Source organism: Pecten maximus, chromosome 7 (assembly GCF_902652985.1).
Source record: "Pecten maximus chromosome 7, xPecMax1.1, whole genome shotgun sequence".
Lineage (NCBI taxonomy): Eukaryota > Metazoa > Mollusca > Bivalvia > Pectinida > Pectinidae > Pecten > Pecten maximus.
This window is the reverse complement of record NC_047021.1, coordinates 9,948,161-9,964,125: the sequence shown is the minus strand read 5'-3', so window position 1 is coordinate 9,964,125 and position 15,965 is coordinate 9,948,161. Positions and strand designations below refer to the sequence as shown.

Genomic DNA, 15,965 nt, shown 5'->3' with positions numbered 1-15,965 from the left:
AGAGGGACTACATAATGTAAGTCGTAATAGTGTGTTAGATGGGCTACATAATGTAAGTCAATAGTGTGTTAGAGGGACTACATAATGTAAGTCGTAATAGTGTGTTAGAGGGACTACATAATGTAAGTCGTAATAGTGTGTTAGAGGGACTACACAATGTAAGTCGTAATAGTGTGTTAGAGGGACTACATAATGTAAGTCAATAGTTTGTTAGAGGGACTACATAATGTAAGTCGTAATAGTGTGTTAGAGGGAATACATAATGTAAGTCGTAATAGTGTGTTAGAGGGACTACATAATGTAAGTCGTTATAGTGATTTATTTTGGATGACTATTGTGTTGTTTTAAACATATTGGTCACTATAGTATGAAGCTCTTTAAAATAACTATACGCATTTAAGTGATTATTGTCATATTGTGTTTGTTCTGTTTATACAATCCTCATATTGGAGGTTATCAACAGAATAATAATAAAAGGGCGCTAATTATGATAATAATTGTATGACCGGACGATTACGTGTTTCGCGTTTTCTAATTAAATAACACTAATGTTCTTCGATTTGTGTTAACGTTTAACCATGGCGTTAAATGACGTCAGTCTTCAACCACCATGGTTAGTAAGGTCAGAATAACCATTTTCTCTGCCGTTCAGCGTGTCATGTAGAAACAAGCAAAATTCTTTCAACCTGAAATCGAATAAGTTTTTGTACAATGTACATGTATGTGTGAAATTGTAAGCAAATGAAAGCTGACGTATTAAAACCTATGAATCCGAATGCAGATATTAGAGACACAATAATAGGTTTTATGATGTTCATGCAAAAATCAATGATGCATACACATACAAAATACCAGACGCACAAAAGTGTAGGCATACACGAACAGTCTATTGACTAGGGGTTGTTAAATATTTAAAAGTGTTTATTATGATATGTTATACCCGCGAGTCGTCTGTTGTCATGTACTAGCTGTTTATCCTGTCTCTAGCCGTGAGTTGTACATTAAGGCTACTTGATTACTTTACTCTGTGCATTTGTTGATTTCTTTGCTTACGAAGTAATATTTACATCTCCAATATTGAAGGACTATCGTGATAATTTCTGGGAATCCCTCAGTAAACACGGGGAAAGTTAAACATGTGGACTCCACGTCACCTAGAACTGATACCACGCACTAGATATGCTTGTTTTCAATACCGAATTGCCTTTATTGAACACTCAACTGTAATTTGTCAGGAATATTGACATAAACATAAATCCGTACACACACACATTCGGTCAATACCGTCCGTATACGGACCTGATTAAAAACACACATCTGGTGGATATAGTGCCCTAATATACTGAACTTATGATACAGAGTGTGATCAATATATCCCTAATATCGTGGTTATTAGTCCTCCCTAATATTGTGGTTATTAGTCCCCGTAATATTGTAGTTATTAGTCCCCGTAATATTGTGGTTATTAGTCCCCGTAATATTGTGGTTATTAGTCCCCGTGATATTGTGGTTATTAGTCCCGTAATATTGTGGTTATTAGTCCCCGTAATATTGTAGTTATTAGTCCCCGTAATATTGTAGTTATTAGTCCCCGTAATATTGTAGTTATTAGTCCCCGGAATATTGTGGTTATTAGTCCCCATAATATTGTGGTTATTAGTCCCCGTAATATTGTGGTTATTATTCCCCCTAATATCGTGGTTATTAGCCCCCTGATATTGTGGTTATTAGTCCCCGTAATATTGTGGTTATTAGTCCCCGTAATATTGTGGTTATTAGTCCCCGTAATATTGTGGTTATTAGTCCCCGTAATATTGTGGTTATTAGCCCCCGTAATATCGTGGTTATTAGCCCCCTGATATTGTGGTTATTAGTCCCCGTAATATTGTGGTTATTAGTCCCCGTAATATTGTGGTTATTAGTCCCCGTAATATTGTGGTTATTAGTCCCCGTAATATTGTGGTTATTAGTCCCCGTAATATTGTGGTTAATAGTCCCCGGAATATTGTGGTTATTAGTCCCCGCAATATTGTGGTTAATAGTCCCCGTAATATTGTGGTTATTAGTCCCCGTAATATTGTGGTTATTAGTCCCCGTAATATTGTAGTTATTAGTCCCCGTAATATTGTGGTTAATAGTCCCCGTAATATTGTGGTTAATAGTCCCCGGAATATTGTGGTTATTAGTCCCCGCAATATTGTGGTTAATAGTCCCCGTAATATTGTGGTTATTAGTCCCCGTAATATTGTGGTTAATAGTCCCCGTAGTATTGTGGTTAATAGTCCCCGTAATATTGTGGTTATTAGTCCCCTAATATCGTGGTTAATAGCCCCCTGATATTGTGGTTATTAGTCCCCCTAATATCGTGGTTAATAGCCCCCTAATATCGTGGTTATTAGCCCTCTGATATTGTGGTTATAAGACTTCTAGTATTATGTTTACATGAATACGATCCCTAACATACATGAATATATTTTTACTTTTTTAAGTGACCCCCGTTCCTTGCCATTTTTGTACCTATCATTTGATTACATTGACGTTATTCTGTGACTTTTTTGTACCTATCATTTGATTGCATTGACGTTATTCTGCTGTCGTTGACATTTATTTCGAAATAAAGAAAACACGATATTTAATTGGAGTTAATCAGTCTTGTGGAGTTTTCTTCGTTCAACATTCATCGGCGTGTTTCTTCGTCGTGCATTACAACAACCACTGGGAACAGGTAAGGAACAAGTACAGGTACTACTGTACTTGACGTTCCTGAAAATGGTTATAGATTGCAATGGCGAAATGCCCAGATTAGGGTTGATTTCTTGGAGAATTGTAGAGTATCAAGCTGGAGGTAAACCATGTGCAAAGAAGAGGAAATATCGCCAACTGGAATCGAGACTCCAGACTCTCAAGATGAGACTACGAAACAACACGATGGATGTGACAGCATATGCTGATGCAGCTTCACATCTTGTCCACTTGGAGTATTAAATCCAGGATATTGCTAATTATATACCCGTGTATCATATACTTGTGTTTCCTGAACATTAACATTCAGTTTCATAAGGGACCTAAGTGATTATGATATACTTTGAGAAATTGAACTTGTGTATTCTAAACATTATATACAAGTGTATTTTAACATTCAATTTTATAAAGTAACTTGAACTTGCCAGGGCTATGATTACCATATACTTGTGTTAAAGGAAGTGACAATTATATATAGACTAGCATTTCTTTGTAATAATAAGATTGAACTATTTTTTACGTGAATAATTTCGTATGTGAAGACTGCATATATGAGAACCACCGATATGATTAATTGACTTTGATGATATTGTGAACTTTATCCGTGATTTCTAGGATTATACTGATTTGTGCTTTATTATTCAATCAGTTTCATTATCATACATGATTTGTTTTATTTAAACTATTAAAATGTCGTTTAAAGTGTTTTGTTTTTAATTGTTTTCTCTTAAATATACAAGTTTCTGATTATATATACCTGTTATATATCACAATGAAACAGATAACGTTGACTTAAACTTATTGATAATGTGACCTTTCAATGTAAAGGTTAAAATTGAACAAATGTATTTTCTGTTTTATTTATAAAACATAATAATTATGATAAAGTGTGAAATTTGTAACAATGAAAGATATAGAAAAATGAATTATTTTCACTAAGTTATGAAAATTTGAGTTATTCTATTTTAATATTTTTTAATTATATAAAAGTATTTGATATATATATTTAGTATACATTATATACAAACTGTTAACAGCATGTAGCACAGATAATACAGGTAACACAGGTAACCTGAGAATCAATTGCTTCTCCAAAACAGGCTATAACTTACCTGTAATTAGTGCCTATTGTTATCTATTGTTCCTACCCCCAGTGTTAAAATAGGATATGTTGGCTGAGTGGGAAGACACCGGAACGAGAGGGGTAAATGTATGTACTCAACACAGAGTCTCAATGTGAACTTCTCAAAACTCGGAATAGCAACGTGAAGACCGAGTACTAATTCTCTATTGTCAAACGCTGACGGTCAGATCAAAGGGTTATTTAAAATATCATAAACACAGACGGTGATATAGAGTTATGGCCAGGATGATAAAAGTTGGGCCGTGGTGGGACAAAGAATTTAATCGATTTGCACAGTTATAAAACAGCACAGATCTGGTACAGGTGTAAACTTGTTTTTATACAGAAGAATTATATATATTAATGGTCTGATATTTAGCAAAATATTAATATCACGTGCGCTAACTTTAAGTGCGCGCTTCTTGTTAAAATTACCGGTCTAACTTCATTTCTACTCAAAAATAGTTTTCTAGTAAGTATTAATATTATACAAATGGTTAAATTTCACACGGAAAAGCCAGCGTTTTATGTATCTACAGTAGCTCGTTTACCTTAAAACGTCACAGTACCCAAGGAATTACGTCACAGTAACAAAGGGATTACGTCACAGTACCCAAGGAATAACGTCACAGTAACAAAGGGATTACGTCACAGTACCCAAAGGATAACGTCACGGTACCCAAGGGATAACGTCACGGTACCCAAGGGATTACGTCACAGTACCCAAGGGATAACGTCACGGTACCCAAGGGATAACGTCACGGTACCCAAAGGATAACGTCACGGTACCCAAGGGATAACGTCACGGTACTCAAGGGATTACGTCACGGTACCCAAGGGATAACGTCACGGTACCCAAAGGATAACGTCACGGTACCCAAGGGATAACGTCACGGTACTCAAGGGATTACGTCACGATACCCAAGGGATAACGTCACGGTACTCAAGGGATTACGTCACAGTACCCAAGGGATTACGTCACGGTACCCAAGGGATTACGTCACAGTACCCAAGGGATTACGTCACAGTACCCAAGGGATAACGTCAAGGTACCCAAGGGATAACGTCACGGTACCCAAGGAATTACGTCACGGTACCCAAGGGATTACGTCACAGTACCCAAGGGATTACGTCACAGTACCCAAGGGATAACGTCACGGTACCCAAGGAATTACGTCACGGCACCCAAGGGATTATCTTTGCCTTTTTTGTGATGGTTTGGAAAGGATTATTAGCTTTCCATTTTGGTGTGTGTTGTCATCTGCGACTTTAAAACTTGTTTTTTTCTTTTTTCTTTCTGTTTTCTCTTATTTATAGCATTTCCTCATATCCATGATACCGGAAAAGAAAGATTTAACACTATGTAAAGTAGGGATATGTTTTGAACGCTTCACACGGTTGAAAACGGACAATAGGATAATTTAATTAGTTCGTTTTAATTTGCATTTGTTTTTATTCCTGGGTAATTTGTTGTTTTTATTACGACCGTCCGACTAATGGTTGTTATCTGCCCATGTGCTGTACTTGACAATACTTGTGGAGTCGGATTATTAATGGAGAGCTTTGTTGGGTTTTCCTTAGTGTGCTCAGACATATGTCATCTGATTCCGTCGCCTGATAAAGAATCATAAATTAATAAATAGATATTGCTCTAAGTGATCTCGGTGACTCATGTTCAATTATAGCCAGAATGTGAAGGAGCTGAGCCGAACAGGAAGTTATAAATATGACTACATATTTTATACATGTTGTAAAATGTACCTTATCAGTTTTATCCTTTCTTTTTTTCTGGTCGTTAGGCTGATACGAGTTACTTCCCTTATAATACCTTCATGAATTACAGAGTTGCTTCTCCTTAGGTGAAAGGTATGCTGATTTGTGTGTGTAAATAATAAAGAATTAAAATGATTTGGTACAATCACAATGAAATTATTATGATTTTGTCGTAAATTATCTCGAATTTGAAACGCCATAACTGAGTTACAAAAAAAAAAAAAAAATGCATTATTAAGAAATATATAATAACGAAAAAAACACATCACGTGCATGTCAAGGTGAAATATTATTGCTATTATATAGAATAATTGTTTGTACGTCCTATTACCTCTAACGAGTCACTTTCCTCTGGGCCTGCCTTGTATGTGTAAACTTAATTTAACATCATCATAACATACAGCAATGATAAGTATAACACCGTCACTGGCTAATTAAGGTGGGTACGGAGAGAGATATCCCGACATTATCGGTGAATGAGACTGTTACACATCAGTGTGTGGTCTCGCAACCAGACGAGAACACTATCGTTACTGTGATATCCTAAATTATCCTCGGTACATAAGTACACGGTGTGCAGTGTATTGAGCATCCATTGAAATTAAATCTATGGAAGACATTGTCTGATGCAGCAGCCGAATATGATCAAGAATTTACATTCATTGGGAAACGAACACATTTCGATCAGCGACTATCCTCGTCTCCAACCCCTTAACGTGAGATCGTGGCAGGGAGCAATCGTTGAAATGACGTTATATTGTTGTAACGGTAACTGTCAATTCAAAGTGTAAACACATGCATATTATTGTTGTATACTTGTAATAGCGCTTAACTAATGCTGACTTTATAGTGCTACCTCACTGAAACATACTACCGAAGACACCAAGCAGGACATCACATCCGACTACATATTGCCAATCGGTAAACCAGTAATTACACACTCCCAAAATGCTGAACGTAAGTAGATAATAGGAACTGGCTCCGGTATGTCTTCCTCATAGTTAACTAATGACCAAATCTGAGGCAGTGGCACCGAGAAGGTTAGCAACGGGCCACTCAATTTAGTTATACTGGGTATACAACAGACACTGTAGTTCGAGTTCTCTACATATATTTATGTTAAGTAAAATTTTACCACAATGCATGTTGAAACACTTATAGTGTGTAATAGAACATTGTTAGATTCACTAGATTCATAGAACAGTGCTAACATTGAAATTTAATTCAAAGAAAACACAATAAAAATGTCGTAATTCTATTTCTAAATAATGAATAATATCTAGTATGTTCTCGGAGTTAAACCAAAAACAATACTGAATATGAAATAAATGGTGGACTAAAACCAACCAATATCTTGTCACACAAGTCTGTTGGGTCACGTTACATCATGAATGGGTGGAACCTTTCGTGTGACGTCAAAAGTCAGATGACCTTTACTACGATTGGTCGCATTTGAATATTTGATATTCACAGCTTCCTGTCTGAGAGAAAGTTTCATTAATCATCGCTCTCATTCTGCGGCTCTAGCACAAAATAGTTTTCTGAAATTTCGAATTGGTTTTTGGCATTTGGTAGATACGATTCATCTTGAACGCTATCTGTTTTTTCCAAAACAAAATAATTTTCTCCACCTTCACCAGTAATTTCGTCTGAATTGCTGTTGCCATGTCTACTTAGGTTTTCTTCAGAAATCTCAACATTAGTATAAATCTGATCACACTCTTCACCTTCCTGTTCCTCTAAGCTTCCACCATTTTTATCATCACTGACGTCACTTCCAAAATTAATGTATATATCGCTCTGACGCTCATTGGAAACATTTAATTTGTGATCATCACCAGTTTTATTTCTCATCAGGTTTGTGTTCTCGACATTTTCATACATTGGTGAATTGTCTGGTTCAACAATAAGTTCCAGATAAGACCTCCCGCTCACTGTCGATATCCGCGTTCCGGCTGACTGATCATGTTCGTCGTTCTTTATATTTTCACTTCTGGTTCCGGTGCCAGTATTTGTAGGTAGACACATATCGTACGACATATTTCCAGTTGTTTTAGATTTCAAATCTTTTGGTGATACTCTTTCTTGATATGTTGATGACTGAAATAGAAGATATGTGTATACATTGTTCTAAAAGTGCATGTTTTAAGATGTGTTACAAACTTGAAACCGTTTTTACATTATCACTAACGACTAGGATATATTACAATGCGCTATATATAACTTAACTATTTCAAATACACTAACAACTTGTCTCTGTGTTGGTATTAATTCAAAGAACACCATGAAACTCTCTGACATGGGTAACTCAAAAGAGTACCACTAACTTTGTGACAGAGGTAACTCAAAAGAGTACCATGAACTTTGTGACAGGTAACTCAAAAGAGTACCATGAACTTTGTGACAGGTAACTCAAATGAGTACCACTAACTTTGTGACAGAGGTAACTCACAAGAGTACCACGAACTTTGTGACAGAGGTAACTCACAAGAGTACCACGAACTTTGTGACTGAGGTAACTCAAAAGACTACCACGAACTTTGTGACAGAGGTAACTCACAAGAGTACCATGAACTTTGTGACAGAGGTAACTCACAAGAGTACCACGAACTTTGTGACAGGTAACTCACAAGAGTACCACGAACTTTGTGACTGAGGTAACTCAAAAGACTACCACGAACTTTGTGACAGGTAACTCAAAATAGTACCACTAACTTTGTGACAGGTAACTCAAAAGACTACCATTAGCTTTGTGACAGAGGTAACTCAAAAGAATACCACGAACTTTGTGACAGAGGTAACTCAAAAGAGTACCATGAACTTTGTGACAGAGGTAACTCAAAAGAATATCATGAACTTTGTGACAGAGGTAACCGAAAAGAGTACCACTAACTTTGTGACTGAGGTAACTCACAAGAGTACCACTAACTTTGTGACAGAGGTAACTCACAAGAGTACCACTAACTTTGTGACAGGTAACTCAAAAGAATATCATGAACTTTGTGACAGAGGTAACCGAAAAGAGTACCACTAACTTTGTGACTGAGGTAACTCAAAAGAGTACCACTAACTTTGTGACAGAGGTAACTCACAAGAGTACCACGAACTTTGTGACAGAGGTAACTCACAAGAGTACCACTAACTTTGTGACAGAGGTAACTCACAAGAGTACCACTAACTTTGTGACTGAGGTAACTCACAAGAGTACCATGAACTTTGTGACAGAGGTAACTCAAAAGAATATCATGGACTTTGTGACAGAGGTAACCGAAAAGAGAACCACTAACTTTGTGACTGAGGTAACTCAAAAGAGTACCACGAACTTTGTGACAGAGGTAACTCAAAAGAGTACCATGAACTTTGTGACTGAGGTAACTCAAAAGAATATCATGAACTTTGTGACTGAGGTAACCGAAAAGAGTACCACTAACTTTGTGACAGAGGTAACCGAAAAGAGTACCACTAACTTTGTGACAGAGGTAACTCACAAGAGTACCACTAACTTTGTGACAGAGGTAACTCAAAAGAGTACCACTAACTTTGTGACAGAGGTAACTCACAAGAGTACCACTAACTTTGTGACAGAGGTAACCGAAAAGAGTACCACTAACTTTGTGACAGAGGTAACCGAAAAGAGTACCACTAACTTTGTGACAGAGGTAACTCACAAGAGTACCACTAACTTTGTGACAGAGGTAACTCACAAGAGTACCACTAACTTTGTGACAGAGGTAACTCAAAAGAGTACCACTAACTTTGTGACTGAGGTAACTCACAAGAGTACCACTAACTTTGTGACAGAGGTAACTCACAAGAGTACCACTAACTTTGTGACAGAGGTAACTCACAAGAGTACCACTAACTTTGTGACAGAGGTAACTCACAAGAGTACCACTAACTTTGTGACAGAGGTAACTCAAAAGAATACCACGAACTTTGTGACAGAGGTAACCGAAAAGAGTACCACTAACTTTGTGACTGAGGTAACTCACAAGAGTACCACTAACTTTGTGACAGAGGTAACTCACAAGAGTACCACTAACTTTGTGACTGAGGTAACTCACAAGAGTACCACTAACTTTGTGACTGAGGTAACTCCAAAGAGCTCAATGAATTATGTGAAAGAAACAGCACCAAATATAACTAACAGAACAACATGGAACTACGTGAAACGGGTACGTAATGAGGTTACACGAAACAAAGGGGTTAATTGACAAAGAACCATGGAACTACGATGTACAAAAAACAAAGGACCAAGGACCGGGGCAGATAAAACATCTTACCTCACAATTTCCCCTTTCGTTGGTTTGTCCTGTTCTTCTAAGTTTTGGGATTTTGAAATTCAATCTAAAAATCAATTTGAAAAATAATTCAAAATTAATGATGACATCTGTTTTTAATTCAATCAACACGAGCGGGTCAGTTTTGAAATACACATGATTATTTTAAAACGAACAAGCGGTATATAACATGTGTAGCAGTCCACAAAGTGATACCATAAATCTGGGCTTATTTGTATTTGTTAGAAATTAGAGTACTGCTTTGGTATGTTTATTTTTCTTCCTATTTTCAAGTAACATATTAACAGACGGGGGTGTTTTTACTGTTAGACAAAACTTTGGTACACGTTATAGATATAGTATTGTAATGCTATGATGGAGTTCTCAGATTGACAATTGTAAACCAGCTTTTGGTTACCTGCCCGTTTTTATCCAACCCTTGTGTTTGGCAATAAAGAACACCAGGATTCCAGTCACAGCTACTAGTAGGACGACACAGATGACTAACCCAGCAACCAAACCGTCCTTAGAATCGTCAGGACAGTTGACGTCATCCGGTTGTGACGTCGAAGTCGCCATATTTATTGAAGCTATTGCAATACTTCCTGTTTACAGCACCTTTTGAAAAGAATAGAAAACGCACCGTAAACTGATGATAGGTAATATATAGTTTTGTAATATGGCTGGAGTGTTTCCTTAATTTTCATTCGCCGATTTTCCGTTTTCTAAACAAGAATTCCCCAGGCATTGCGAACCTGTGCGTGCTATTTATAGTATAAAATCACGCAACGTATTACTTTGGACAACAAGCAATCAGAATGATGGAAACAAACGATTGTTCGGCATCACTTTGCTTGCAATATAGCAGACGAGATACCCCAACAACGTTTCGCTACAATAAACGAAAAAGAATTACAAAATGATTGAGGAAAAATGACTTGTTAAACATCCGGAAAAATGCTTCAGGCGTAACAAAACTTTCTCTGGCCATATTTAAATGCCAAAAGTCAGTCTGCATTTAGTCAATAATGATTTGGACAGCAGCCTTGGGATTTGTTTTTATTCATTTGTTTTGGTTGGCTATATTACAATACAGTTATTGCCTTTTGTGTTCGATGTAAACCTCCAAAAAAGTCAATAATTGTATAATACATTCAGTAAACATTTAGACCCCACATTAATATAGCGCTTGGCGTGTCCATGACATGCCCGTGACGTGACGTGACTTAGAAGTGTCTCCAGCTGTAAATATAAAGGAAGATAAAAACAAGTAGATTTTTCATCCTGTCTTTTTACGTGTCATATTTCTCAACATAACTAAAATGAAGATAGAATATATTCTAAAGGCTATATAATAATACTCTTTGGAGATCAATTTGTTAATCTATATGGACAGATGATATTAAAACAGATTTTATAACGATATAATATAAATCTATAGATAGATAATGATAAATCTGTCCTATAAATGCAATTTGTACATTTATGGACAAATGATGTTGAAAAAGATTTTATTTCCGATATTCTGTAAATCTATGGACAAGTAATGATAAACATACCCTATAACCACCATTTTGTAAATCTGTGAACATTTAACTGCGAGACATGTGTTATCATTTTTGAGATTATTTCCATGTATGGTGTATGGTAAGTCTGTGTCATTACAGCCATTTGGTCCTGTACCTATCTTACTGACAACAATACTTGTACTAACTGCCCTAGGATAACTTCATTACAAACTACACCTAGTCTATCCAATATTTATCAAATAAACATTTCCCTGTTACCCCTTGAAAAGAGTTAATGGGCCGTTGTACCACGTACTGGCCTGGTCTCGCCTAGTTTGAGTGTCGGTACATTCCCACTAAGACATTAACCGTGCCGTATTGATGAGATAGTTCGGTATATATGGTAATGATATGACGGGATAGGGATATAAAGACATCAGTAATGGTGGTATTATAGTATGATACCCAGGTCACTCTACCGCCTCCTGGCCAGAGATGGACAATAATGGTGTAAACAGTTACTCTAACATCAACATACTAATCTACATGTGATTGGTCATCGAGATAAAGGAGAATCCCGTTATGTCGAAGTCTTTTGGATCCTACAAAATCTCCAGATAAATAGGGCATTGAGTTTCATAGAAATCTACTACCATTTCATCGATATATGGAATTGAAAGTACCTATAATACAGATGTATAACTAAATTCGTGATAAACCTCTCAAAAAGCCAATACGAATCAATAAACGAGGTTGTCAATTAACGAATGCCATGTCGTCATGTATTTCATTTTAAACCTTTTACCATAGTAATTGAGCCCATTTTTATTTCCGAATGCTTAGTTGTAAAAACAATCTACATCGAATATGAGATGGATATGGCACCAGGTATGACTTATATCATCTCTAACCGTTATCTATTATATAATATATAAACTGTATATAATATATTAACCCGTATATAATATATAAACCTTCATATAATATATAAACCTTCATATAATATATAAACCTTCATATAATATATAAACCTTTATCTTGATACTCCTGTTAATATATAAACCTTCATATGATATATAAACCTTCATATAATATATAAACCTTCATATAATATATAAACCTTTATCTTGATACTCCTGTTAATATATAGACCTTCATCTCAATATTCCTAGTTAACACAAAGACCTTCATCTCAATATCCCTTATTAATATATATAGCCTCCATCCTAATATCCATTATAACTAAATACGTTTAATCACGATCTCCTTCGCTGATAATACTTTATATGTATATGCCAATAATTAAAGCTACTCTCAATAGCTTTTGTTGACCCCAATAATTTTAGCTATACCCCTAAACGCTTTGTTTATCCCAAAACTTCTAGCTACATCTAATAACACTGGGTTATCTCAAAAAGTGTTAACCTGAAAGCATAATTCAGCCTTAGCTAATCCCATTAGCTATAGGTAAGCCCTTTCATAATCAACTTGAATTAGTTATCCGCACAAGTTTGAGTCAATTCTAGTAAGTTGATTTAATTCTTATTACTTTGTACATGTAGAGAGTGATACAACCACACTTTTGGACCACGAATTGTCTGTTATGTATTATATACTTCCTGAATACATTGCCTGACCATCCTTTCTATATTTGTTGTGGTTTTACGGTCTTAAGGAGTTCCAATAGTATGTTATAACCCGTTTTATGCATTGACATGATATGAAATTAATTGTGTTTTATGTTTCCGGGAAATGACTGGCCATTTGATGTGTATCAGTTTGATAGACTTGATACCGCTGATCTTTCTGCCCTGATAACCAAAACGAATATTTCTTCCGAGTGAATCTCCTTAACACAAATAAAACCTGCATGGATTTGAATATAATGACTTTATCGATTTTCCCGAAGCTTTTCATTTTAAACTCTGATCGATAACGTTTCGAAAGAACCCACAATCCAGAATTACAACTTGAAATTGTCCATTTTCGTGACATCAAACGTTTAAAGTGATTTTGCTTACATATATATTAGTACGCCTGAATCCTGTAACTATAAAACCTTAGTATTGAACTTGTTACAGAAGTACACATGTACCTTATGCTACAAAAAGTCAAGTGCTATAAAATTCAGGGATTATTTTACAAAAAAGGGAGATTTAAATTTCGGGTAATTAGCATTTTAGATGTTTCATACCGAAATATTATTTTGTTTTATCATTTCCTTAAAGCCAACTTACTTTTGGAATTTTATCTCAACAGTTATCACTGGTCGGACAAAATAGATCACAATGCTTTGTATTCAATGCCGGCTTCCTTGGTGACGTATCCCGTGGTCTTGTTTACTATGATTTACACTGAACAGTTCTTTTATTTGAGATTAATAAAATACTCGGCCATGGGCCTGTACCATAGAAAGTGATATCTAATCTCGTGTGTAAGCGTTTGGCTTGTTTGGCCAGCCAGGCTCTTACACGAAGGTTGAGATATCCTTGTCCACGTTGCAGGTCCATATTTGATCCTTTTTCTCAAATAACTTCAGCAAGAACCAAATAAGAAGGAGTTGTGAAGCCTTTTCATCAAGTCATGACCAATGTCCCATGGAATGTGCGTCTAAATCGATGATGGTACCAATTTGAAACGCGGTTATGCAGCATAAAATGACGACGTTACTGTATTGTGAGTGGCGTCATGGCGCATGCCAGCTGTCCTTTCATACCCTGTATAAGATCGATTTATTCCATCCCTGACAACCATTGGAGCACCCTGTGAAGTATGCGAGAAAGAATGTTCCGCTGTTTTTGGTGACCTATCCTGTGGTTTACACTCAGATATACTGGCCAACTCTACTATTTGAGATAGGATATTCTAATATTTAGGGAATTAGTGTTCTTCGCCATTTATTGTTTATTGTTTTATATTGCACCGATGTTGAAGTGTATTAAAAGATTGACTGAAATCATGCACCTATATAGTTTGTTCTGCATTTAATTTATCATTTTTCTATCGTACGTGTCAATTATCGTTCGTAAAAATTAATACACAGTGTTTTCTTTGTTGAATTGTATTATAAAGTTTACATCTAAATATCATGGGATTTACAAGGATTTTAACATGTTACATAATAGCATTGCCTCCATTGAAATGATTTCATAGTATTTACAAATGTTTATTCATGTCTATCCCACTTAAAGAAATGGGGATCTTTTGGCCACATGAAATTCAATTAATGGAACTTAAGAGACGAATGCAACAAATTCAAACATTTATAAAAAAAATCAACCAAAATGTCCTAAAGGAAAGTTTTGCAGAAAATTGATTAAAACAGTTTGTGTTAGTGAGATCAAACACGAAATCAGAGTACTCTAAAGAAGGTTATGATGGGATAACAATTTGAACACTCCTGTTTCCTGTATTATGGCTCCATAACATGACATATTAAGTTAATCCTTATAATCTATTTACTATACAAATTTCACTGCGGACATTCACTTTTATTGATGGATTTTTTTTATCTTAGAAATTATTACGCCGCTGTATCAGCCAATCAAAAGTGACGTTACAAACGTGTATGTCAATGAAAATGCATGTTACAATCAAGACTAAATTATTATGTTGATAAAGACCGTATGACAAATGGTGACGTTACTGTAGCCATGAAGTGTCTTTTCTCGATATTTTGTTAACTATGAGGATGAGCTATCTAACGTTACATGTCCATGTATTTACAGTAATATATATATATATACAGTAAAACCTCACTATTAAGACCACCTGGGGGTCCGGGTCAAAGTGGTCTTAATAACGAGGTGGTCTCAATACCGAGGTGTATGTTTTTAAACTAACGAATATATCAAACAAGACTCTCACTGCCTGACCCACTCACCTTCACCACTGCCAATGCCCATCCATGTTCCCCCGACTGATCGTGCCGGTTGTTATCGAAGTCCAGTCGGTCCTAAAGGTAATTAGATACGACAGATAATATATGGTCCCAACAGGTAACACCACACGGAAATGGAAGAAATTCCGGGTCTCAAGTGTTTACCTGAGGACGGAATACAATAAAGTCTAGGTATAAGATAGGGAAGGGCTATTTACTTTAAATGTAGGTCATGAGGATAAGACGCCTATTCACATCCAGGATGCACATAAATTGTTAATACTAGGAACAGATTCTTCTATAATATGAGTTATACTAATCAAAATCATGTAGATACAATGTACAAGATATCGAATGCCCTGCACTCCCATCAGCAAGGTTTTAAATTTACTGACTGTTACATTGTAACATAGAATAGGAGCACATCCTGGAACTCAAATTTACTTTAATTCTTTGTTAAGAATTTCTACCAACTTTTTACCTTAATGTGCTAACAATCCATACAAAAGTTAATAATATTTTGCTATACATTTCTCTCTTAGACATTTAAATGATTTAAATTTTGAAAAGGAAGATGAAGTTTATAGTGCCAGGCATAGTTTACGAGAGTTTGGGATATACTGTCATTAATGTAATGTATACATACAATTTAACTTATG

General features: G+C 35.8%; 1 protein-coding gene across 1 annotated transcript; it reads right to left on the bottom strand.

Annotated features, from left to right (window-relative positions):
* Window positions 1–5,908: 5,908 nt before the first annotated feature.
* On the bottom strand, window positions 5,909–15,441 carry LOC117331553. The gene is made up of 4 exons (XM_033890311.1): window positions 15,310–15,441; window positions 10,337–10,536; window positions 9,922–9,985; window positions 5,909–7,738 (listed from the first exon to the last, which is right to left on the bottom strand). Exons 2-4 carry the CDS (start codon window positions 10,495–10,497, stop codon window positions 7,136–7,138), a joined length of 828 nt encoding a protein of 275 aa, XP_033746202.1. The 5' UTR covers window positions 10,498–10,536; window positions 15,310–15,441; the 3' UTR covers window positions 5,909–7,135.
* Window positions 15,442–15,965: the final 524 nt, after the last annotated feature.

What these genes read in the sequence shown, in the direction of transcription:
- LOC117331553 (XM_033890311.1), bottom strand. Translation starts at nt 10,497, where the DNA reads ATGGCGACTTCGACGTCACAACCGGATGACGTCAACTGTCCTGACGAT. An exon ending in GGTTGGATAAAAACGGGCAG is followed by an intron (nt 9,986 to 10,336) that starts GTAACCAAAAGC and finishes ATTGATTTTTAG; the next exon opens with ATTGAATTTCAAAATCCCAA. An exon ending in ACGAAAGGGGAAATTGTGAG is followed by an intron (nt 7,739 to 9,921) that starts GTAAGATGTTTT and finishes CTTCTATTTCAG; the next exon opens with TCATCAACATATCAAGAAAG.